This window comes from Rhineura floridana, chromosome 22 (genome assembly GCF_030035675.1).
Source record: "Rhineura floridana isolate rRhiFlo1 chromosome 22, rRhiFlo1.hap2, whole genome shotgun sequence".
NCBI classification, from domain to species: Eukaryota; Metazoa; Chordata; class Lepidosauria; order Squamata; family Rhineuridae; genus Rhineura; species Rhineura floridana.
In genome coordinates, this window is record NC_084501.1 from 9717869 (window position 1) to 9743580 (window position 25712).

A 25712-nucleotide genomic window follows, 5' to 3' on the forward strand; every position below is an offset into this window, starting at 1 on the left:
GGAGCTTGATATAGAGAAAATCTATGGAATTAACTGCAGCCATGTGACCATGGAAAAACTCTCAAGAGATGAGCCAGTGCATTTTGTAAAAAAGAAGAACAGAGATATGACTTTACAACAATATTTCAGCAACTTATTCAGAATTGATGGCAAGAAAATATTTGGGATAGAGGAAATTCCCATCAGACTCTTATTATATGACTATGGCTACGACAGCAAGATTATTATGGAATACTGATAATGGAAGATTGGACACTGAAATTACTGGACTTAACAGGACTATTGAAGATGGAAGATGGAATTAATATGGATAATGGAATAATGGCTATTGAAATTATTGGACCTAACAGATTTTGATGAGATGGATTAATCGATATGTTTATTTGGACTATGGTTATGACAATAAGATTATTATTATTATTATTAACGAGATGGATTAATCGACATGTTTATTTGGAGAAAAATTGATAGATATATTTCTTAAAGAATTGAAACCTCTCTTTGACTTTTTGTGGAAAGAATAAAGTAATGTTTATGAGATTTGATGATTAATTAAGATAACTACTGTAGGAAAGTGATCTTATAATATAATTTAAGAGACAGGATTGTTATATATTGTAGACCTATAACTGATTTGATCTGCGACAAATGGGAAGTCAACATTTTATTTTTTTGTTTAATCATTTTTGTTTTGTTTTGTTTTTTGTCTTTGAATGTTTTATGATTTTGTTTTGTATGTTTTATGAAAATTTGAATAAAAATTATTGTAAAAAAAAAAGAGAGAGAGAGAGCCTGCAATTTTGTTGCTTCTGTGGCCATTCTTCTGAAAGCCTTTAAGTGAGGGGCCATTGTTCCTTCGTCATGCAGCGGTGAATTCCACAAGTTAATTGTTTGTAATGTGAAGGAGTGTTTCCTCTTTGTCCTGCATGGACTGCCAGGCACTTGCATCACTCAGGGAGAGCGGTTGAGGAAGAGAGAGAGAGAGTACTTTCTCTCTCTGCCTTTTCTAATTCTTTATAATCTGCCACTGCCCTCCCCGCCCTTAAAAAATCTTCCATCCTCTTGTCTTGCAGTTAAATTATTTGAAGTCATAGAGACGGAGAAGACACTGTACCTCGTCATGGAGTACGCCAGTGGGGGTAAGTGTTTGATCTGAAGCTGTTTTGAAAGGTGCAGGGCAGGGAAAGAGCCTGTGTGGTATATTTCAGTGTTATTTGATTTAATGCTTCATACACACCATACATTTAAACCAAATTACTTCCCCCCACCCTCAAAAAAAAAAAAAAGAATCCTGGGAACTATTGTTTGTTAAGGGTGTTAGGAATTGTAGCTCTGTGAGGGGTAAACTACAGTTCGTTTGAGGATGTAATGTGCTTTAAGTGTACGGCATGTACACAGCCTAAGTATCATGCTAGGGACCAGGTTCAAATCCTTACTCAGCCATGAAGTTCACTAGGTGACTCGCTCACTCATGCTCTCAGCCTGACCTACATCGCAGGATTGTTGTGAGGATAAAATGCAGGGGGTCGCCCTGAGCTCTTTGAATGAAGGGCAAGAGAAAAATATATGGCTGTTGGTAAGGTGTGTGGAGACAGTGTTGTATGCCATTTTTTACAGTATTTCAACAGAAAGTTAGTGCATAAAAGTTATAAATGCCATATCTCTGAGGGGTGTGTTTTATTTATTTGTTTGATTAGAGGAGTTGTACTTTCCTGTGACTCTTGACTTTAAAGAGTTCCACTCCCCCACCCCCTGTGGACTCAGAATCCTCAGGGAAAGCAGTCTCCCCCCCCCCCCGGACAATTGCAGCAGATGGATGAAATGCATCCTTCCCCCTCCATCCCCTCAAAGGGGAAGTACCCGGAGGCAGTAGTCCACAGAGAATTGGCTGTCTTTTAAGACTGAATTGTAGCAGCGGCAGAGAGGCTTATTTTCAACACAGGAAATTGCTTTATCCCAGACCTGACTATGTGGGACTGTGTAGCCCAATACCGTCTGCTCTCCAGGGGCCCAGGTAGATAAAAGTCTTTCTCTGCACCTGATGCCTTACCCTGTTTAAGCAGCAGTTGAACCTGGGTCCTTCTGCATGCAAAGCAGGTCCCTTCCTCAGAATACAGGAGGCTGCCTTTTGCTAAGTTAGACTGTGTGTCCATCTAGCCCAGTACTGCCTACTCTGACTGGCAGCGACTCTCCAGGGTCTCAGGCAGAGAAAGGTCTTCCCCATCATCTGCTTACCTGATCCTTATTTATTTATTTTTTGTATTTTTTAACATGGAGATGCCTAGGATTCAACCTGGGGTCTTGTTCATGTAAATCAGGTGGTGGAGAACCTTTGGCCCTCCAGATGTCCCATCATCCCCAGCCACTGGCCATGCTTGCTGGGGCTGATGGTAGTCGTAGTTCAGCATCATCTGGAGGGCAAAAGATTCCTTCCCCACGCCTGATGTAAAGCAAGTATGACTGTGCCCATTTCCTATCTTTAGTAATTGATGAGACAAAAAATCTCTTTCAAGAGAGAATGCTTTGTTTTGCCAGGGAGTTCCAGAATTTTAGGTTTACTCTGGTTTGACATACTTTCACTCAGATTTGCATAACATACATATTATTTCATTTTAGCCATTTTAATATTTGTTAAGAATAAACAACCCTTCCCCTTTTCATAGGGGCAGGGTATGATTTGCCAATGAGAGCCAGTGTGGTGTAGTGGTTAAGGTGCTGGACTATGACCTGGGAGACCAGGGTTCGAATCCCCACATAGCCATGAAGCTCACTGGGTGACCTTGGGCCAGTCACTGCCTATCAGCCTCGTGAAAGCCCTATTCAAAGGGTCGCCATAAGTCGGAATCGACTTGAAGGCAGTACATCAATCATCATGATTTGCCAAGGAAATTCAGCATTCTGAATTTGTTCACGTTGTAGTTTGTGCCAGAGTTAATTTCTATTATCTGCTCCTTGCCTGCCTTTTATATTTTTTAAAACTTTGTTTTGCGGTGGTCTGATGACTAGAAACAAACAAATGGATCAGATCTGACCTAAAGCAAGTTCTCTACCAATAATGAGAGTAACCACTGTGGCCTCTGACAAGCAGACAGAGCTGGGCTTGATCGCCTTTGTTCCACTGGGGGCAAAGTGGAATCCGCTCCTGGGTTTGTTGTTCTCAGCAGTAGTGGTAAAGAGGAGAGGCAGGGAGGCAAAGGATAGAGGGCAGTGTTCTAAGCCCCTTCCCCAGATGTCCTGATTTGACACCATATTCCAGCGGCAGAGGTTATTTCCTCCGCCATTCATCCTCCCTCCTTTCCAGTGTCAAAACGGGCAACCCAGCTCCCAAGTAATCATTTCCTTCTCTCTTTCGCCCCCTGCAGGTGAGGTGTTCGACTATTTAGTAGCCCACGGAAGAATGAAAGAAAAGGAAGCACGGGCAAAATTCCGACAGGTTAGTGCTCTGCCCATCTCAACCCCACAGGAAACATCTCACAGCGTTGATATAGCCCTCCACTGGCCACCATCCGCAGCCCAGCAAAGAGGGACTAGGTGGCTGTTATTCAGTGAGAGATGGGGCAGCCGCAGAGCACAAAAGCAAGATTTACCATTGGTAGAATTCAGCATCTCGCCAGTCTTGCATGAAATGAGAATCAAGGTTCTAGCCCTCAAGTTTCTTAAGTGTTAGGATGATGCTTGTGGAGTGTTTTTAGAAGCTGGGAGGAAAAAGCTCTTGCCTCAAGATGGCCAGCGCACAGCCCTATAGGAAATGTTCTCCTTCTGTGCTGGCCTGCCAGGGGGTGCATATAAATTTGGGAGCAGCATGGGCTTAAAACCCTAAAAGAAACCCTGCCGGGTGAGCGGAGGGATCCACCAGGCTGGATTACTGTAATGGCTCTATGTGGGGCTGCCCTTGAAGTTGGTCCGGAAGCTGCTGGTGGTGCAAAATGTGGCGGTGAGACTGCTCACTGGGGCAGGGTATCGCTAACATGTCATCCCGCTGCTGAAAGAATTGCACTGGCTGCCCATTTGCTACCGGGCCAAGTTCAAAGTTTTAGTTTTGGTTTATAAAGCCCTGTAGAGCTTGGGACCAGGATACCTGAAAGACCATCTTATCCCTTATATACCTAGTCGATCACTGTGCTCTGCAGGTGAGGGTTGCTGGATACCATCTTGTCAGGACATCCGTTCTTCACAACATAAGAAATGGACCTTTAATGTGGTGGCACCTGCACTGTGTAATTCCCTCCCCTTAAATATTAGACAGGCGCCATCTCTGTTATCTTTGTGGCGCCTGTTGACGACCTTCCTCTTTCAACAAGCCTTTTAAGTAGAGACCTTATCCCAGTCTGCGTCTGTGTTGGAATTGCTTTTTAAGATGTTTTAAAAACCTTTTTTTAAAAACAATATGTTTTTTAACCTTTTTTTAAGATGTCTTCAAAGCTTTTTTAAAAATGTTTTAAAAGTTGTTTTGTTGTAATGTGTTTTAATGTCTGCTTTTATGATGTTTTAAAGTGTTTTTAGTGCTTTTGTTTGCCACCCTGGGCTCCTGCTGGGAGGAAGGGTGGGATATGAATAAAATAATAAGTTACAGAAAGCCAGATTTCAGCTGAACATCAGAAAAAAACTTCCTAACTGTTAGAGCAGTGCAACCATGGAACCAATGACCTAGGGAGGTGGTGGGCTGTCAACAGTGGAGACATTCAAGAGTCAGCTGGGCGGCCACCTGTTGGGGATGCTTTAAGTTGGATTCCTGCAGTGAGCAGAGGGTTGGACTCGGTGGCCTTATAGGCCCCTTCCAGCTCTACTCTTCTATGATTCTATGAAGCTAGAAGGCCTAGATCAGGGGTGGGAAACCTGCTGGGCTATAGTTCCCATCCTCCCTGACCACTGGCCATGCTTGCTTGGGCTGATAAAGGTTGGAGGTCAACGACATCTGGATGGCCCACAGATTCCCCATCTCTGGCCTAGGTGGCATGGTGCCATAGCACCTTTATCCCTAGTACTGTCTACCCAGGATGAAGCCTCAGCCTGGTGGGAACTGCTTTTTTGCTGTGCATTCCCCACTGGCTTGGGAGCTGTGTGTAAATGATGCAGCTATATGAATCTAAGTGGGTCTTTGCCTTCTGTGGGCAAGACCTGTGAAGTCCGCACCACTCCCAGTAATTGCATCATTCACACAGCCCCTGGGTGTATGGGGGGGTGCATTTCCACAGTTATGTCCAGCTGTTGTGTCAGTCAGGTCTGCCAGCTGAAAATGGTCTCCCAGCAAAGGACTGTGTCTAAAGGGTGCTCCGTCTGGCCTGAGATGGTCATAACGCCACAACGCAAGCGTCCTCCTGACCTCTGTGTCCTCTTGTCTTCCAGATAGTTTCTGCTGTGCAGTACTGTCACCAAAAATTCATTGTACATAGAGACTTGAAGGTGAGTATCAACGCAAAGAGCACTTACTGGGCAAGGGCACGTAAAACTCTTGTGTGTTCCTGCCATGAATTTAGAAGTGGGAGACAGGACTCGGCTTCGCTTGGGGAGAGGCCAAGTATTTAGCAGAGAAAAGCTTGGGAACCTTTTTGGATGGGGGCTGAATAGCCCTTCTGTTCCCTCAGTGGGGTTTCACGCTTGTAAGGCACTGAGGGGGTCTTGAAGTGGCGATCCCGTTATCTCCTGTGCCACCAGCACTCCGTTCTGACTGCAAGCCTGGCAGACTGAGCCCTGTGTTTCAGAGGCGCCATCTCGACTGCAGTACCAGCCCATCTTTAACATCCAGTCAACTGACAACCCCTCTCCCCCCACCCTGGTTCAAGGGCCATTCCTGGCCCTATACGCCCTGTGACCTCTTTGATCTGGGACATAGGAAGCTGCCTTGGTCCATCTAGCTCAGGACACTGTCTGGCAGCGGCTCTCCAGGATTTCAGACAGGAGTCTCTCCCAGTTCTACCTGGAGATTGGACCTGGGACCTTCTGCACACCAGGCATGCTCAACCACCCGCTGACCAATGGCCCTTCCTCTAAACTACTGACTTCCAGCAAAAGGCCTCTGCGTGACTCCTGGTCGTTGCCTTGGAGTTCAGGCTTTGACTACGCACCTGCCTCTGGGCCCTTCCGATTCTTGTGCTGCTCTGAACCAGCCTGTTTGGGACAACGGAGCTGCTTCTGGGCCACCTGGGCAGGAAATCAACTCTCTGGATCCCAGAACGTGTCAGCCTAGAGCAGGGACAGGGAACCAGCAGGCCTCCAGCTGTCCTCGGACTCCCTTCATCAGCCACACTGGCTGTGCTGGTGGGACATCCGGAGGGCCACAGATTCCCCACTTCTGGTTTAGAGCCTCGGCCTGCTGAGGTTTGACTGTGTTCTGCCTAACTCTGTGCCCTTCCTGGCTTGCCTTTGGGTCAGTGAACGCCATTTTCCCTAAGCACAGTGTGCCTCTGAATACCAGTTGCTGAGAATCACAAGTGGGGAGGGTGGTGGTGCGCTCGGGTCCTGCTTCCCAGGAAAATCTGGCTGGCCACTGTGAGAACGGGATGCTGGACTAGATGGGCCTGATCCAGCAGGACTGCTCTTGTGTTTATCGCAAGGGAGCTCTGAGGAGCCTTTCAGCTCACTGGTTGTTGAAATTGATGCCTCATGCTAGAAGTCCTCTCTCTCTCCCTCTCTCTCTCTCTCCCCCTCTCCCTCCCTCTCTCTCTCCCCCTCTCCCTCCCTCTCTCTCTCCCCCTCTCCCTCCCTCTCTCTCTCCCCCTTCCCATCCCCCTCTCCAGCATCAAAAGTCATACAAGCCAAAATCATACCTCATTGGCTTCAAAACAAAGTCTAACAAATTACCAGCAAAGGGCATAAACCTTGGTCCCTGTTTCTGCTACTCTTAACTCTTCCCCCTCCCCCCGAAAAATATGTTGTAAAACTTGGGGAGTTAGCGCTCAGGCCAAGCCAAGGTGAAATCCATCATTTAAGCTGTCCTGACTTCCAGCCAAATGGCCTGATGAGCCCGTTGGAGATGAACCATGCTGGTGCTGGGTGCTGGCTTCACCCTTCTGAATTGACTTTCCTCTCCCTCCACAGGCAGAGAATCTGCTCTTAGATGCCGACATGAACATTAAAATTGCAGACTTTGGTTTTAGCAACGAGTTCACGTTTGGCAACAAACTTGACACCTTCTGCGGGAGCCCCCCATACGCCGCGCCTGAGCTTTTCCAGGGCAAGAAGTACGATGGCCCCGAGGTGGACGTCTGGAGCCTGGGGGTCATTCTTTACACACTGGTCAGCGGCTCACTGCCCTTCGATGGGCAGAACCTCAAGGTAGGGGGGAGTAAGGAGAACAGCTTGCTACTTCATGGGTTTGGAAGATCAATTGTGATTCAAGACTAGCTTTCCCCCTATCAAGAAAACAACTTATCTTCCTCAGTACTGTGGATTTCCAGCTATTGGGGCATTGCATCGGTGAGGTCTGCTGTCTGAGCTATGGAAAATGTGGTCTCAGCAAAGCACCAGAGTTATTCGAAGGCTTGAGGAGGCTGGCAGGGCCTTCCCATGGCTCTGCCCCCTTGTGCACTTGTGTGGGTTGGGACATATCCCATTAAGAGTCCCCTTTCCCTCTGCAGGAGCTGCGAGAACGGGTCTTGAGGGGGAAGTACCGGATCCCCTTCTACATGTCCACGGACTGTGAGAACCTGCTGAAAAAATTCCTCATCCTTAACCCTAGCAAGAGAGGCACTTTAGAGGTGAGCTGGCAAGCCTGGGGACCGGGGTAGGAGAAGAGAAGCAGGCACCCAGTTTGTGGAGTCAGCCACCCCTGGAGTGGCCCCTGTTACATCAGTCACAGACACACCATTTGGGTTCATGGCATGTGAACACAGGAAGCTGCCTTATGCTACGTTGGACCGTTGATCCATCTCGTTTAGTGCTGTCAGCACACACTGGCAGAACCTCTCAAATTTGCCAACCAGGAGTCTGTCCCAGTCCTGTCTTGAGATGCCGGGACCTGTTGAACCCAGGACCTATCCTTTTCTGTCAGGGCTGGGTATTCAGTGGTGAAGTGGTAGCGGTTACCAGAATCTGTTCGTGCAGGGCAAGGCAGGACCCTGAGCAGCTCCTGGTGAGCTCTGCTGGCTGAGCTCTGGAAGACGTTGTCTCAGCAAAGGGCCGGTGTCAATCTGAAGGCTTTAGAAGGCTGTTGGGCCTTCCAGTGTCTCCGCCCACTCAGGGGAGCCATCTGCAGTCTCCGAAGGGCCCATAGCCGAGTCTGCAGCCGCATGCTGTGTGGTTGTGGAGTAGGAGAAGCTACAAGGGAGCAGTATCTGGATGGCTGCTGTGACTAGATGGGCCATTAGTCTGATCCAGTAGGACTCTTCTTAAGTTCTTATCCCCAGAGTCTGAGGGTGATGGGATAGCAAGGATGGGATAGCAAGGGGCTGCTGAGGGCTCTTGCCCCCCAGTGGGGATGACTTGTGAGTTGCCTGAATCAGTTCTCCTCAGGGCAACACTGGGACATGGATGAAAGGGGCACGAGATGACCTGCATGCAACGCATGTGCTCTGTCACTGCCTTACATCAGTAGCTTTTGCTGGCTCCCCTCCTTCAGTGTGGGACACATTCTCTAATCTCTAAGTAGAATTAAGAACATAGGAAGCTGCCATATACCAAGTCAGACCACTGGTCCATCTCACTCAGTATTGTCTACACTGACTGGCAGCAGCTCTCCGGGGTTTCAGACTGGAAGCCTTTCCCAGCCCTACCAAGAGATGCCATCAGGGACTGAACCTGGGACATCCTGAGTCCAAAAGCAGACACCCTACCACTGAGCTGCAGCCCCTCTTCATCGGGTCATTTTAGGAGTCTGTCTGTCCCTCTGTTTAGGGTTGGGACTGTGGTCCATTGGTAGGTTAAATATTGTCAGTTTACTGCCTATAGTGTCTCTGTGGCCAAATGTATTTATTTTATTTATTTAGAAAATGTCATAATTGCTTTGTGGACACTCAAAGCCAAAGGCAGGCAGCAGTCATGACTTGGCACTTGGGCACCAGCCTGCCCAGGCCCACAGCACCGTTTGCCCCAACCCTCCCTCTCGATGCAGGCGGTGTGGGGCTTAAATAGGCCAGCCAGCCCCACCTACCTCCCATGTAAGTGTGCACGTCCTCCATACTGCGCACACATGCCTCCCATCGCCTATTTCACCCATCATTTAAGCCCGCACCGTCTGTATCGGGCGGTGGCTGGGAGCCCCCAATCTGCAATCTGTAGCAGTGTCAGATCACAGAGCGGGCGCTCCACACTCCCACCCTTAGGCAGGGCCCCTCTGGGCCGCTCGCTCGTGCCAGGCCTGCTCAAAGCAATATACAGGAAATAAAAATCAAATACAATAGAACAGAATTTCAGAACATTGTACAAAGCAGAGGTCTATACAAAAGAATACCACGACCATGTACAAAATAGAAATCAAAAGAAAAATCAAAATACAATATAAAATACGGAAATCAGGTACAATATAAAGGAATCTCAAAAACAATATACAAAGTGGAACCAAACAGGACTCAAAAACAAAACAAATAAATACATAAAGCTCAAAACAGTATACAAAATAAAAATCAAGAACACTGCAGAATGTTCCTTGAGGTCAAGAATGCCCTTATCTAGGTAGCAGATCCCTTTGCCTTGTTTCTTTTTTGAATCACAGTGTCATTGGGGATCCAAAGCAGAAGTAAGGGCTCTTTGCTTGGCAGGCCTGCAGGAATCGGGGTGCTCTCCCCCCCCCCCAGCACACATCCTCTTCATGTAGGGGGCAAGACGTCCATGGCCTGAACCACAACCAAAGTCAGTTAGCTTGACTTCTTGCTTTGATAGCTGCAGCTTGTGAGTGTATGTGTATTTGCAATTTCATTTTTATTAAAAAAAGGTTTGTAATAGCTTGGGGTTCTGGGATGAAAGCTGGGAACTGTTCAGTCACTTGAACCCGTGCATGTTCCATCCATGTGCATTTGTATTTGCGTAACAATTGATCCCAATTCTGCACAATTTAATGTCACGATTAACTTTACAAAATTGGCATCAACCTGTCAGAGTTGTGATAAATCAATGCTTAAATAGTTGCTGATGCGGGGAGGGGAGTTTTCCACGTGTTAATAGGCAGCAAATTTGGTTTTCCGGCAGAGCGTACACTTGGCAGCAGGCTGTGGTCCATCTTGACACCTGCATGCGTGCTTTCCCAAATACGTCTGCTTCAGTCACACATTATGCTTTCCAGCTTGTACATTTTTTAAACAACAACTTAGGCATACACCTAAAAACATAAATGTGTGAATGTACCCTTTGGCAATGTTTGATGTCAGTTGAGCGAACATATTTTGGCCAGCTCCTTAACCAAGTCTAGATCCATTTTTTGTGCTCCTAGCAATACCTTTCGTTTCTTCCTTTTTCCCCCTCCATCTCTTAAAAATAGTTTTAGATTTGTATCGCTGCCATCTCAGTTTTTAGAGGAAATGTCCACATTTGTGCCAGAGGGAAAGCCCTATCCTTGCATGTTGTGCCAGGTTTTTGATTGTTTTTATTTCATTCTTTTTAAACAGTTCCTTCTGCCTCCAGTACTAGTGTGAACAGGGCCTGGTTCGTTCCCCAGTTGTTGGCTCCTGCCTTTGTCTGGCAGGGCTGCAGTGCCCCCTGCCATCCAAAATTGCCTTTCTGCAGTAGGCAGCTAATTAAGGGGCCCCGTCAGCCCCTCCTCTTGAGTCAGAGAAGGAAGTTCCTTGCCGTCTGGCATTGGAATGCCAACGGCCCCTGCTGTTCTCTGTATGCAAGCTGCAATTTTAACTGTAGGCTTCAGGGATGCAGAAGGGGAAGCACAGGACAGAGCAGCCAGTGTGTGTGTTAAGGGGGTGCAATTGGGTTTGTGCTCTGGCGTGGGAGGGAAAAACACCAAGGCACATGCACACACACCCTCCATTCTCCTTGAAATGCAGAGGGAGGGGGCTGTGATGAATCCATGTTGGAGGCAGAGAGAAGGCCTTGGCATGTGGATGCAGCAAGTTGGGCTTTCTGGTCAACAGTGCAAATTGTATGGGGTTGTATCCGATGCTAGCCCAACTCACCCATTGAAATTAATGGACATGGCTAACTTAGGTCCTTTCATTTCAGTGGGTCTACTCTGAATAGGACTTAGTTGGAAACAACCCCACGGTTTTTCTCCCTTGTTTGTTTTGTCTGTAGCAGGTGCATGGGGAACCTTTGGACCTCCCCAATCAATCAATCGATCAATCGATTGATTGATTGATTGGACCTCCCCAGATATTGCTGAACTGCAAACATGGCTGATGGCTAGGGATGATTGTGGGAGTAGTCGTTCAGCAACATCTGGAGGACCAAAGACTCCCCACACCTAGTGCATAGAATAAAATAACATTATGATTATTATCATTATTAAATTCTGTCCCACTTCCTCCTCACACGCCCCTCCCATAAATGTTCTCAAAGCAACGTAGAGCAACAAATATACGTACATTTCTTATAAACTGTGTAGAGGTTTTGTTACAATCAAGTGGTATATAAAGTTTGTCAAATAAACAACATATCCAATACTGGACAGAGTAGACACATTGAAATCAGTGGACTTCAGTAACTTAAGTCCACTGATTTCAGTGGGTCTCCTTTGGATCTGACTTGGATGTCGCACAATAAAATCAAATCCACAAAATACATCAGTCAACCATAAAAAACCCCCAGCATCATTTAAAAAAAAACCTAGAATGCCAAAATCCACAAAAGTAGTAACTCATAGCCCACAAGCCAAGCAAAATAGGCACAGAAAGGAACTGATAATAAATTATTTTAGGTGCTTGTTTTTAGCAAGCCTACCCAGACACATAGTTTAGTTACCTATATCCACTTAAAAAGTGTTACTGGTTTTATCTGTATTTTAATTATAGTTGTTTACTTGTTTGTAATAGTTCTGTGGATTTTCATTATCTATAATTTTATTACCACCTTAGAGAGCTCATTGATTAAGTGGTTTGTAATACCTTTCTAAATAAATAAAATAAGGGGAGGGGGAGAACTACGTATGCTTGGAGGAAGATACATGTACGAAATAAAGAAATAAAAATTATGTTTCTCACGTCTGTCTACTCAGTGAGCCACCCTGGTAGCATACAAACTAAAAGAAACAGGTGAACCGTGTGTCTGAGTGGCCTGGTTCACGTGTAGTGGCAAACCATTGCTCTGTTTCCCTGCAGTGGGGCCCAAGAGGAGGGACAGGGACAATTGGAGCCCCCTGTGCAAGCACAGTTCCTCATTCCCAGCAAGGCATAGCTCGTTTAACTCTGACTTACCATTACGTGGCAACCAGCCCAGTATAAGGCCAGCGTCCTGTGCACGTACATCGCAGGCCTATGGCTTATCACAGTCGGGGGCTTGCTGTGAACATTGTGGGGTGATGGGAGAGATGCATGCAGGGCCTCTTTTTAAATTGCATTAGTAGTTCCAGTTTTCCAAGGAGAAGCTTTTCCAACTGCGCAGCTAGGACCGTTCTCGCTGAAATGCTAAAGAAAGGCATTCCTCTGCCTAGTCCTTGACCTCACTGCGCTCTGCGTGTTGGTTCAGTGTTTCCCTTTCACCTCCCCATAGCAAATCATGAAAGACCGCTGGATGAATGTGGGTCATGAGGACGATGAGCTGAAGCCTTACGTGGAGCCTCTGCCTGACTACAAAGATCCCCGGCGGACAGGTGGGGCACTGTGGCGGAGTGGGTGATCGGGTAGTCCCATGTTGATGGCCAGCTGTTGCACAGGATCTTTCTGAACAGACGCTTGGGTGTCTTTCCCACAGTTCCACCAGCCCCCCTTTTTCTTTCCATACATATATTTTCACTTAATTTTACTTGTTTATCCATCCTTCAAGGCACTCTGACCGTCTCTCTCCTTTCCCCACGTGTGTGTGCTCCTTTATGTTGTCCTGCAGAGCTCATGATCTCAATGGGATATACGCAAGAGGAAATCCAGGACTCGTTAGTCAGCCAGAAGTATAACAAAGTAATGGCTACATATCTGCTGCTAGGATACAAAAATTCAGAGGTGAGTGCTTTAACCCTTTGTGTGTGTCTGTGTGGTTTTGTTGAGGTGCTGAGCTGCAAAACTCCTAGGATGGTTCATCCCTTCAAACACTGAGGAAGCAAGTTGCCAGTTGGTGGTAGCACTTCCTCAGTGCTGTGTGGGGCTCCTTCTTTCCCATTGAAGCCCCATCAGTGGAAAGGCGTTGGTGTGAGGCTCCCAAGAGCACCTGCTGTGCAAAAAGGAAAAATCCAGTCTATGGCTTTAGATATTGTTATGGAAATACGAATATATATGCAGAGATACTCAGCGTCTAAGCTGTGTGTGTGCCAGTGTGTGTGTTTACCTAAGTAGCAGGTTTTTACCCTGCATTTAGATCACTGAGACTTAAGATTTAGTAAAATAAGAAAAGCTACTTTATTTATAGAAATACATAGTAGATGGGAAAGGCATACCTACTTCTAACTAACTAAGTTGGAGGCGCAATGCCCAGACTTGGGTATTGCCCTCATGGCTCAGGAGAGAGAGCAAAGACAGAGATGTCTCCTCTCTCCTCAGACGGTCGAAAAAGAAAAGCAAAGGAAGGAGGGGCGGGCAGGTCAGCTTCCCTGAGCATATCAGTTTACGACGGAAGAAAGTTAGGCAGAGAAGAGCACAGGTAAAGGTAGGCAAGCCTGGCCAGCTGGAGGACCCTCACTCTATCTTCCTTCTGGAATGCAAACAAAAGAACCCAAAGAGGAGTTGCTCTTGCCACACTTCCAAGAGATATGACAGCCTGATGTCTGCAAAAGCGGCTGGCGCTCGTTGGAACTGATGGGGCGGAAGGCAGAGAAGCCGACAGGATGTGGAGCCAGAGACACAATGAGAAGCAGGGCCAACGAACCCTAGTTTTGTCCCCATCCTCCTCCTCCCTGCTGAGATCTACAAGGGCAACGCTTGACACCAAGGAAAAGAAAGCTGACAGCCGGTGCCAGATATAAGTAAGAAGGCAGGCAACTGGAGGCTGGCTGAGGGCAGGTTGAGACTGGTGGGTTGTTGCCCAAGTTGCTCTGATAGGTCAGCCTCCACTGGATGCCTGCCTCCCCTGATGCTTGCTCGCTGCCAGGGCTTACAGCACCCTGAGTGTGTTGGGGTTTACAGACTTTCAGTGGCTTTGCAGCCTCCTAGGTGATGGACTGTTTTCGTTGGGTTTTGTACCTGGTGTGTAGCGCTGTCTGCAGTGACAACTGAACAAAATTTCAGAGCAGGCTTGTACAGCCCATTTAATTGTCACAAGGAAGAAGCTTGTTTTTGTCTTCCCGGCCTCTGTGCATTTTCCCCTCCTTTGTGTTTTGGTTTTCTGATGTGACCTTTCTGTTCGTTTGTTTTTTAAATGCTTATATCTAGCCGTTCTGCCTGACAACAGGCCCCCAAGGTGGCTGCAAGCAAACTGATAATTAATAACACACAGGTTCTTTTGAAAGGCTGTGGCGACTTAGGAAGACTCAGGGGAAGGGAATGAGGAGGGCGATAGGAAGGTTTCTCCCTTCCCACAGATCAGGGATGGAGAATGTGTGGCCTTCCAGATGTTGTTGGACTATCCTCTCTGGCCATTGTCCATGGTAGCTGGGACTGATGGAAATTGGAGTCCCACAACACCCGGAGGGCCACAGGTATTCCCCGCCCCAGCTTCAGATACTGCTGCTGTGGCATTTCAGCTGCTGCCCCCCTTCAAAGTTTCCATGGAGACCATATGAGAGAATAGCACCCCACCTCCCCAGTGAGTGCTACCTAGCAGGCAAGGTTTTAGTCCTTGGAAGGATGGGGCATATCTCCTTGCATGGGCAGCCAGAGATTCTGCAGCCCCTAGCTATACCTGGTGACAGGGCAGCCCGATGAAGTCTCTCTGGGGCGTGGGGGATGATGGATAGTGTCTGATAGATGGACACTCCAGGCCTTAGATCAGGGGTGGGGAACCACAGGCCCAGGGGCTCAATGTGGCCCTCCAGGCCTCTCTGTATGACCCTTGGAACTCCCTCTCCGCAAGCCACGCCCCCTCATTAGGCCTGCTTTGTATGCTGGGTGTTTTTTGTCTGGCTGGGATGTGTCCTTGAACTCTGATCATGCCTCTTGCCTGCCTGGATGGAGGACAGAGAGAGGTGTGTGTCTGTGTAGAAAGTAGCCTACTGTACAAAGGTAAAATTCACATTTTGTACCTCTGCCCATTTTTGCCACTGCCATGTGGCCCTCGGAAGGTTGCCCAGAAGGGAATGCAGCCCTTCGGCTGAGAAAGGTTTGCTGGGTTAGATATTGCTGTTGCTATTGGTGTGGTTGTTTCCACACCATTAGTGGAAGCAAGCAAATTGACCTACTGACTTGACAGTAGAGTTGCTGCTGTTAGCACCGCAGCTGAATCCTGTGTCATGTTGACCCTTCCCTGTAGCTTCTGTCCTCTGCTGCTTCCTGTGTTCTGGGTTGCATATTTTCCATGCTGTGGTAGAAGGAAGCCCAGAATTTCTTCCTGGAATTTGCCCCTGGCTGTGGAATTCAGCTTCCTGAAATTAGGATCTCTGTTTGCATGCTCACTGGCAAGCATGGCCAGCGGCCAGGGCTGATGGGAGTTGTAGTTCAGCAACATCTGGAGGGCTAGAGGCTCCCCACACCTGGCGTAGAATGAACTGCACTATTTTAAATACCCCTTGCATAAAAAACTGCGAGCAAAAATCTACTAGAAAGGGATCAGGCTGGGTTAGAATCTTTCTTCCTGATGTGCTAGGTTTTTTACTTGCAGGAGTTTTTGTTTTATTTTTTTTTAATTTGTATCCCTCACTTGAGCCTGAAGTGATATATCTGCCACCTCATTCTTCTGCTGTGTGTGTGTATATGTGAGTGGGTAGACCAGGCTGCAGTTTGGCTCGAGGGTCTAACCCCACCTCAGAATGTTCACACAAACAGGCACCAATTTCTTTCTTCATCCCCCAACTGCATCAGTTCAGACTTCCTGCTCTCCTCTTACTCCACTGAGAGGAAATATGATATAAAGTGTGTGTGTGCGTTTCCCCCCTCTCTGCTTCTTGTAACGGGCCCAGGCACATTTTCTACCCAATTTCTAAGAGTTGTGAGAGTGGGAAAGCAGCATATAAATCAATGCATACTTGAATAGAATGCCTTGGGTCAGAGTACCATTTCAAAGGGTGAGCCTCTTCTCTGCCTGCCCTCACCCTCCCGCCTCTTCCCTGCTCTCTTTCAGCTTGACAACGATAGCATTACCCTGAAGCCACGGACCCAACCCGAACTCACCAACAGCACCGCCCCCTCCCCATCGCACAAGGTACAGCGCAGTGCATCGGCCAACCCCAAGCAACGCCGCTTAAGCGACCAGGGTGAGTCTTCCACTACCGCCATCCCATTTCTTGCTCGAGGGGGACCACAGTGAGAGTCCTGTCTTCCTTTTGCCCTGGAGTGAAAAAGCATTTACATAAGATGGAGAACATGTGTCAGAACTGGCCATTTTGCACATTTGCCAGACAGAGAACGAGCCTCTGTTAGGGGTGCTGAATGGTGTGTGTCATCCGCTCAACTTGCGTGACATCCCAATCATGCCGGACAACTGCGAGTGTTACGTACATTGACCAGTGAATGTGCAAAGTCTTCCAAGTGGGGAATATGCATACTGGCTGGACAGTGTGTAAAAATAATCTGTTAATGGTGGATGCTCTTCATATTCCCTGGCATTATTTGGAAAGGAGAGTCCCTGATGGGTTAGACCAAAGGCCTGTCTAGTCCACCATCCTGTTTCACACAGTGACTATCTAGATGCCTCTGGGAAAAGTGTAAGGGAAATGTGCAGAAGCAATAGCCCTCTTCCATCGTTGCTCTGCAACAATTTGTTGCAGACGTGCCTCTGAATATGGAGGTTCTCTTTAGCTATCATGGCCAGTAGCTGTTCCTAGAGGTCTGTCTCATTCACAGATTCATCCTGTCCCCTTTCGAAGCTGTCTAAGCCAGTTTCCCTCTATTTTTTTCATTTTTAAAAATATTTATATGCCGCTCTCTCGCAAAATGTCAGGGTGGTGTACAGCAACATAAAATAAAAGCAATACAAAAAAATCATTAAAATGGCTGTGCGGGCCTGTTGGCAGAAACAAGTTTTCAAGCAACACCCAAAAGTCAAAAGCGAGGATTCCTGCCGAATCTCTGCTGGGAGAGCTTTCTACACCATGGGACTGGAGACACCATTGCCCGACTTCTGGTTGAGGCCAGTTGGGCCTCTGTAATACTGGGGGCGGGGCAACCAACAGTCCTCCTCTGGATGATCTCAGTGGTAATTTATGTCCAGTGTTTTAAATGTAGCATTTCGTGCCAGTGGCCAGTGTTTAAGCCCCGAAGAACAGTGCTGTATGTGCCTTTCTGCATTCAACTTGCACATGATGTAAATAAAAAGTAGCATAAGATTCTAGGGTCAAGATAAAATACTGCCAAGACACATCTGACCAATTATGCCAAATTGGATACCATGGACTGCAAAAAAGACAAATAATTGGGTGTCAGAACAAATTAAACCAGAACTGTCACTAGAAGCTAAAATGATGAAACTGAGGTTGTCATACTTTGGACACATAATGAGAAGACATGATTCACTAGAAAAGACAATAACTCTGGGAAAAACAGAAGGGAGTAGAAAAAGAGGAAGGCCGAACGAGATGGATTGATTCCATAAAGGAAGCCACAGACCTGAACTTACAAGCTCTGAACAGGGTGGTTCATGACAGATGCTCATGAAGGTTGCTGATTCATAGGGTCGCCATAAGTCGCAGTCGACTTGGAGGCACATAACAACAACAACATGCCAAATTGGGGGTTAGGTGGGACCAGAGCCCAGATTTGTTTGCATAATGGTGGGGTAGGGGCAGGGTAAAGGCAAATGACGTATAAGAGCCTGATATTGAGCATAGGGTACAGACATCTGAGAATGAAGGGAGGCATAAGGAGGGTGTTGTGGATGGGTTTGTTTGACCGCTGCAAGGATTGGAAGCCTTGCTTTCCTGCCTCACTAGTCTCAAACAGAATCCTGAACAATCTCCTTTTCTTCTTTTTATATTCCAGTCTTTATGTCCAACAGTGGGGACTAGGAACAAACTGGGTTGTGGGGTTCCCCCCCCCCCCAAAAAAATCACAAGGTTATATTTTTCCTCCTGCTCTGTGCAGCACATGATTGCAACCGTGCAGATTCTGTAAAAACTCCCTGTGACGTTTAATAACTTCCCCCATTGGGCGCAGTGGAACTCTCCAGTCCCTTCAGCAACTCCCTAGAGGAGAGTCTGTCCTTCCTTCCTGAGGGGAAGGACCGTGACTCAGTGGTTAGAGCCATCTGCTTTGCATGCAGAAGGTTCCGGATTCAGTCCCCACCATGGCATCTCCAGGTAGGGCTGGGGACTCGGGGAGAGACCTCGGTCTAAAACCCGGAGAGCCGTTGCCAGTCAGTGTAGACGAGAATGAGCTAAATGGACCAATGGTCTGGCTCCGGATAAAGCAGCTTCTCGGGTTCCTTCCTTCCTTCTGCGTGTGTGAAGCAGAGGCCTGCCCAGGGAGCACAAACCGAATGCCCTCGTTGGGTGCCCTTTCCCAAAACAGGCCTGGCCACGCTGACTCTTTCTTCCTTTGCTCTCACCCCACCGCTCTTCCCACCACAGTACCGACCATCCCAACTTCCACCTCGTACTCCAAGAAGACGCAGGCAGCCAACGCGGAGAACAAGCGGCCTGAAGAGGAGCGTGAGGCTGGGCGCAGCAAGGGCAGCAGCACGGTCAAAGTGCCCGCCAGCCCCCTGCCCAGCCTGGAGAGGAAGAAAAGCACCCCCACTCCTTCCACAGTCAGTCCCTTTCTTGATGTTGGCCCCGGGTGGGGGTGGGGGGTGCGTGCGTGTGAGAGACTCTTCACTTGCCAAAGCCTCTGCTAGCTGCAGCCAACCCACCCCTGCGGCTGCACATTTAGGACGAGGGAGCAGAGCTTCCAGGCCAGAGAGGGGGTGGGGTGCCCGGGAGGGCTTGCCGTTTGTGGCACGAGGGGAGCTAACCCTGTTCCACCATTGCTCCCCCGGCAACCGGCAGTCCAAGGTTTACTGCTTCTGAACATGGAGGCTCTAGTCAGCTGTTGGCGATGTGGGGGAGGGGGGAACCAAGAAGCGATGTGGAGAGCTAGCAGAGGGGATTGGAAGATGGCAACGAGGAGAGGTGCAGAATTAAAAGTACAAGGAAGGGCCACAGCTGAGTGGAGAGAGCATCTGCTTTTTGCGTGCAGAAGGTCCCAGTCCTCGGCAGCGTATCCAGGTGGGACTGGGAAACCCTGCTGGTCTGAAACCCTGGGAAGCTGCTGCCTGTCAGCGTAGAGCGAATGGGTGTAGCTCAGTAAGAGGCACCTTCCCATGTTGGGGAAAGGCCGTAGCTCACTAGGGGAGCACCTGCTTTGTATGCCGAAGGTCTCACCATCAGTCCTCAGCATCTCCAGGAAGGGCTGGGTATGGCCCCTTACCTGAAACCCTGAAGAGCTGCGGCCAGCCAGTGTAGACCAAGGCTGGGCCTCCAGATGTTGCTGGACTGCGACTCCCATCAGCCCCAGGAAGCACGTCAGTGGCCAGGGACAATGGAGTTGTAGTTCAGCAACATCTGGAGGACCGTGGGTTCCCCACACCTGGCGTAGACGGTACTAAGCTAGATGGACTAGCAGGTCTGTCTCAATATAAGGCAGCTTCCTCTGTCACTCTGTCAGGGCTCCTGAGGGACCATGGCACAGATGCAAGTAGCCCAGCTCACGAAGAGTCTCTCTCTGTAGAAGCAGCAGAGGCTGGAACAGCTTAACACCCTCCCCCTTCAGCTTTCCTGAGGAGGGGGCAGCAAAGGGTTCCCAGCTCACTCGGTCTCTCTGCCCCTCTGCAGAACAGCGTCCTCTCGACCAGCACAAACCGAAGCCGCAATTCGCCCATGCTGGACCGGGCCAGTTTGGGCCAGAACTCCATCCAGAACGGCAAAGATAGGTAAGGGGGGTGGGGTGGGGCCAGGCAGCTTGATAACGAATAGAACTTGCCAAATCCCGGGCATCATGGTGCACTTAAAAGAGGGGAGGGTAAAGAGAGATGTTGATCCACTTGGGGCTGCTTTAGGTAGACGGGGGACTGTCTTGCATTTTGAATGCTCGGGGAATGGAATTCCTGCAGTTGGAAAACTAGCATGTCAAGAGACGACACTCGGCCAAAAGCCTTCTCCCTGGCACGTTTTTTTACTGTGTGCAGGCAAGTCAAGTGATTGCCTCTGCCTGCAGCCGGAAGGTAAGCCTAAAGTTGGAGGGGTCTTGCAGGCCAATGTAGTCTGACCCCCTGCCCAGAGCTAGAGCATCTCCAACATGTGACTGTCCAGTCTCTACTGGAAGATCAGATCTGCCTTGCCACATCCTCTGTTTGGCTAGGCAAGGCCATAGTTCCTGGTTGGCTGGAGGGTGTGAAGGAAAAGAAGCAAAATTATAAATCTATTGCACACGCTCGTGCACTCCTACCTCAAGTTCCTTTATTGCCTCTTTAACTTTTTTCCTTCTGAGCCAGAGTGAGACGCTGTGGCCCTCCAGATGCTGTTGGACTACAACTCCCATCACCCCTTGCCATATCAGCTGCTACCTGGTGCTGATGGGAGTCGGAGTCCAGCAATCCCTGGAGGGCCACATGTTCCCCATCCCTGTCCTAAGCCCATGTGATCCTAAGAATGTTAGGAATGCACTGCACACTTAACACTGATTTAACAACAATTCCTGGGATGGTGCTCACTTGGCAAAGAGTTCTCAGCAGCCTTGCCAAGCGACAGTTTCCTGGATTTTTTTGGGGGGGGGCAGCCATTGCAGTTAACCCTGGCTCAGAACTGGCAGGTCCAAGTGCCTACTCCGTCCACAGGCTCTCCAGAGGGATGGTCCCTGGACCAAAGCCATTCTCTTCTCTCCGGTTCCCAACATACGATGCACCAAAAAAGGAGTAGTACCTTGGTTTGTGGCGAGGAGGAATGTCGAAGTATTTTGGCATGCTTTAAAAGTGTTAAAATGATGATTTGCTGTTGGAAGAGGGGAAGAGATGGCGGATGGGGGTGAGGGGGCAGCTTCTGTTCTTCCCTTCTGTTTGGATCTGCTAGAGTAGCCTGGATTATGTGTCCTGGACCTGCAGCAACTTCGCAAAATCCAGGCCCGTCCTCCTGCCAGGTGGAAACCAGCCCTCTTTCCCCTCTAAGCGTGCTTCCTCAAGCCCAGCAATCCGCTCCCTGCGGAGTCTTCCTTTCTCCGCTCCCCCTTCTTCCCACGTGAAGAGAATTCAGTTGCCCTGAAGAAGCATTTCCTCCCGTCTCACCCCTACCCCACCTGCACTCCGAAGTGGTGCAGCCCGGATGCACCTCCATGAGAACAAGGCCTAAGATGGATCTTCTGCTCCCCACTTTCCCTAGAATGCAACCTTTTCAATGAGCTGGGTGCAGCTTGAATTGCGGGTCCCCTGCCGTCCAGTCAGGTGTGTGTTGATACCACCATTCCCCATAGAAGCACAGCTCAGGTTCTTGGGCCCACAAAAAAAGTTACTATCCTGCAGGTTTGTTTGTTTAAATCAGCCTCCAAAGAGGCAACTAGCCTTGTGTTTCCATGCTGGCCACAGGACAGGGGAAGCCCCTCCAGCCAACACGAAAACGCAATCCACTAGCCCTCTTAACCAGGCTAGTAAGAAAAAAAACCCTGCTGTCTACCAAACAGGCTGGCAGAGGAGAGGCAGAGCGGAAGGACAGGCTTCACTTCCTCCAGAGACCGGCAGGGAAGGAATGGAGCTATCCTTCTCTCCTCGGCTGGCCGGCCGGCCTGCTCACTCTCCTGGATTGAATTTTGATTGCCTGGGCTACCAAGCGAGCTCTTAAATCCAAGGCTGGTCTTCAACTGCCCCCACTTTTGCTACTTCCAGCATGGCTCAGAAGAAGCAGCCCTGCTTGACCCACTTCATTTCGCATCCATTACATGCACACGCATAACATACCATGTTTTCTTTTTGCTTGACAACATGGGCTCTTTCAGGGTCTAACTGCCATGTGTTCCCCCCCTTCCTCCATCCACATTCATTCCTGCTCTTGCATCAAGGTTGTACCTGACCCATATACACATATACTGGGCTGTATATTGTATATTTGTTTCCCACCCACCCCCCAAGACACCCATGTACTTACTAGCGGCTGTATCCGTGGCAAGGAGGGATTGGTTGGGGGAAATCCAGGCCCCTTCCACCTTCGGCTGAACCTAAATTAATTTCTAAGGAGTTTTAGTTTCATTGAATCAGGACCAACATGTGGATACGGTCTGAGCTACCAAATAAACAGGTTGGTTTTTTGATAGCACGTGCCGTACCCAGAGCTGAAGGTGGAGCCAAGAGGCACCAGTCCCAGTCTGGCCCTGTCTCAGGTGTGGGGAGCCTTTGGCCCGCCAGATGTCGCTGAACTACAACTCCCATCACCCTTGGCCATTGCCCATGCTTGTTAGAGCTGATGGGAGTTGTAGTTCAGCAACATCTGGAGGGCCAGTGGATCCCCTACACCTGCCATACCTAGAGGGCTAGCCGAGAGGCGTACATTTGAGTGAACGAAAGGAGGATGACAGAGCCCTTCCCTCTCTCTCGCAGAAAGCATTAGGATAAAAACAAGCGAGCATAGGTAACGTGTAGAGAAAGGAAAGGGTTGTTCCAAGGTGGGGTGGGTTGTTGCGTGGACTCCTGCCTGGGAGAAAAGAGAGGGTCAGAGAGAGAGAGAGGTGGGTGGGTGCAGAGTGCATCCAATGCCTCCTCAGGCTGACCTTCATTTTGTCTTTTTGTTTCGTCTTGTTTTCTTCTACATGTTTATTTATTTATTTATTTACTGACTGACTGGCTGAGTTTCAGTGTCTCCATTCTAGTTTACAAACTTTCTGAACCGCTTTGAGGACTCTAGTCTAAAAGCCAGGATATAAATCTACGCCAGGGCAGGGAACCTTGCTGGCCCTCCCAACTACCAGCAGCCCGTGGCCCGCATAGCCGTTGGCAAGGGGTGATGGGAATTATGGGCCACTGGAGAAGGGCCACGGGTTCCTCCGCCTCTCGTCTACTCACTCAAGAAATGTGGTTGCTGATTCAGTGATGCGGCCCACTTAGCGAGAGGACAGGGCTTGGCCATGCTTGTGGTTCTGGGCTTTGACACCTATGGGGGAAAGCATGGCAGGTGTTTGGGGGCGGGGGTGGGAGACTTGCCACAGCAGCAGTCATGCTGCACTGCACCGGCTTGCACAGATGGCTCAGCACACATACACCCCCAACTCTGGGCGCCGTCTGGGTGCCATGGCGACAGGGCACGTCTTGGGCAGGTGCCCCACGAGTTTTTGAGTCTTGGGTGCTTGGGAGCTGATCCTCCTAGGACCTGTAGAGGAGAGAAGAGCTTAGTGAGAAAATCCTCCTGAAACATGAAGGCAGCATTTGATTGTATTGTATTTAGCAAGTCAGATGTTGGAAGCAGCAGGAAACGACGGTGTCTCTGTTGTAGACTGGGAGCTTCCCAAGGAGTCTTGGGCTGCTTGGGTCAGCCACGGATACAGCCAGCCCCCTTCCCCAGTTTCCCCCTCCCCCCCCCACTCCTTTTTTAAACATCTGCTTCTCCCCTGCTTGTGTTTTTTTCTTTGTTCCTCCCCCCTCCCCTCCCCTAGCCTAACTACTCCAGGCTCCCGGGCTTCCACCGCTTCAGCTTCCGCCGCCGTGAGCTCCGCGCGCCCACGACAGCACCAGAAATCCATGTCTGCCTCGGTGCACCCCTCCAAGCCCGCGCTGCCCCCCTCCGACAATAACTGTGAGGCCCAGCGACCCAGGCAAGTGGGCAGCTGTGTGTGCCTTGTGTCCTCCACCCCAGTTCCCTCCACCATTTTTGTTCCTCCTGCCTGCTCCCTACCTTGGAGCCAGATCTCTCCCTTCTCTCTCTTTCTTTTTTTCTGCCATTCCCCAGCGCACTCGTTCAGGGCCTGGAGGTGAGTGGCGAGCAACAGGCAAGAGTGGGGGGTTGGGGTTGGGGGGGAATTGGGAAGCCTTGTAGCAGGCTTTTCCAGCCTAGTACCTTCCAGCTGCTTTGTGCACACCCAGCTTCCAACAACTGGAGGCTGCCTTATGGGATGCAGCAGGAATATATATATATTTTTCCAGAACAGCTTCAGCACAGCAGTATTACAGAGGAGGGAGTATCTGGTAGAACAGACAACCTCTCAGGTGTACTCTAACTACAGGCGATGGCATATTGGCTGGCTTGAAGGGAGCCATAGAACAGGATCAGAAGCCTCCAATTGCCTGTCCTCACCAGACCAAATAACAAGCAATTGGAGGCTTCGAGGCCCTTTCCCCTTCTTTTATGCAGCTTTGTTCCTCTCTGCTTAAGCCACATGGGGTTCAGGCAAAGGGCCCTTTAATCCCCTCCTCTCCACGGTGAAGGGCCCCAGCAGAGGCTCTTGTCAGCATCCTCCTCTGAGGCTCACTTCTGTCAGCTAGCAATCACGGCCCTCCTGCCAGAACAGTGAGCAGTGGAGGTACATAAACAGAAACAAGAGGCTTTGGCAGAGGCTGCTGTCAACACTGAAGACTAGCGGTTTCAAGAATCTTTTTCTCCTATCTCAACTGGTGGAGGACCAAGCAGTGGAAGCAGCTGAGATTTGAGGTAGTCGGGCATGACAAAGAGGACAGGGCTTCTGCACATTTTGTAGTTGTATAGAACAAGATTTCAGGAGGTGTAGTTTACTTAAAGGTGCAGAAACCCCATTCCCCTTACCAAGGTTGCAGGCCAGTGCTCAGCTCAAAATACGGGCTATTTATTTATTTTTTTGTAAAAGTTAGTGGCTAACCAGGGATCTGCAGCGCCTGCTGGGTTTAAGCAGCCAGCGGAGGGTATAGATGTCTCAGCCCCTGCGTCCCCTTTCAGGGGCAGCCTTTCCTGGCCCAGCTGCAGCCTTGTAGGGAGATGTCAGCATTCAGCCTACGGTTACGGTATAGGCTTAAACTAGGTTGCAGGCCAGTTTTAACGGTCACACCGTTTACCCAGAACTCCCTTGGGGTTTCAGCCATAGGATCTCAGTTGTGTAGTTCTTCATAGAACTTCCCTTGTCCCTTCATAGAACTACAACTCCCAGGATCCTTTGAGGGACCAAGGCTGTCACAAGTGGTTTATGAAGGGCAGGCTTGCCCTAAAGAGCTTCCTGTTCTGCCCAGCCAGTAGCAGTTCCTAGAGCAGCCCGCTCCTTAGCAGTCAAAGCCAGCAGGCCCCTGACTGTTCTCCTCTCTACTCCTTTCCTTCCCCACAGCACTGCACCCCAGAGGGTCCCCGTCGCCTCTCCCTCAGCCCACAACATCAGCAGTGCCCTTCCGGAGCGCACCAACTTCCCGCGGGGCGTCTCCAGCCGCAGCACTTTCCATGCCGGGCAGCTCCGGCAGGTCCGGGACCAGCAGAACCTCCCCTATGGCCTCACGCCAGCCTCGCCCTCCGGAAACAGCCAAGGCAGGAGGGGGGCCTCAGGGAACCTCTTCAGCAAGTTCACCTCCAAGTTTGTGCGCAGGTGAGCAGGGAAGTGGGAACCGCGCGCGCACGCCACGTGCATCTTGGTACTGCTGTGAGGGGGGGGGAGGAGGAAGGAAGGAAGAGGAGTTGTGCCCCCCGCCCCTTG

The 25712-nt window shown here is 49.4% G+C and overlaps 1 protein-coding gene across 11 annotated transcripts in view; it reads left to right on the plus strand.

Annotated features, from left to right (window-relative positions):
• Positions 1-25712, plus strand: part of MARK2 (microtubule affinity regulating kinase 2) — a 144140-nt gene that overhangs the window by 110495 nt on the left and 7933 nt on the right. For 7 of the 11 annotated variants that reach the window (XM_061606607.1, XM_061606613.1, XM_061606614.1 and 4 more), the window contains exons 5-16: positions 1074-1139; positions 3363-3433; positions 5347-5403; positions 7039-7275; positions 7578-7697; positions 12589-12688; positions 12922-13034; positions 16240-16372; positions 18683-18861; positions 19925-20022; positions 23721-23879; positions 25353-25604. In XM_061606607.1, coding sequence (XP_061462591.1) covers positions 1074-1139; positions 3363-3433; positions 5347-5403; positions 7039-7275; positions 7578-7697; positions 12589-12688; positions 12922-13034; positions 16240-16372; positions 18683-18861; positions 19925-20022; positions 23721-23879; positions 25353-25604 — 1585 coding nt within the window. The remainder of the gene's footprint in view (positions 1-1073; positions 1140-3362; positions 3434-5346; positions 5404-7038; positions 7276-7577; positions 7698-12588; positions 12689-12921; positions 13035-16239; positions 16373-18682; positions 18862-19924; positions 20023-23720; positions 23880-25352; positions 25605-25712) is intronic. The other 4 variants (XM_061606615.1, XM_061606617.1, XM_061606616.1 and 1 more) reach the window with 1 other exon arrangement.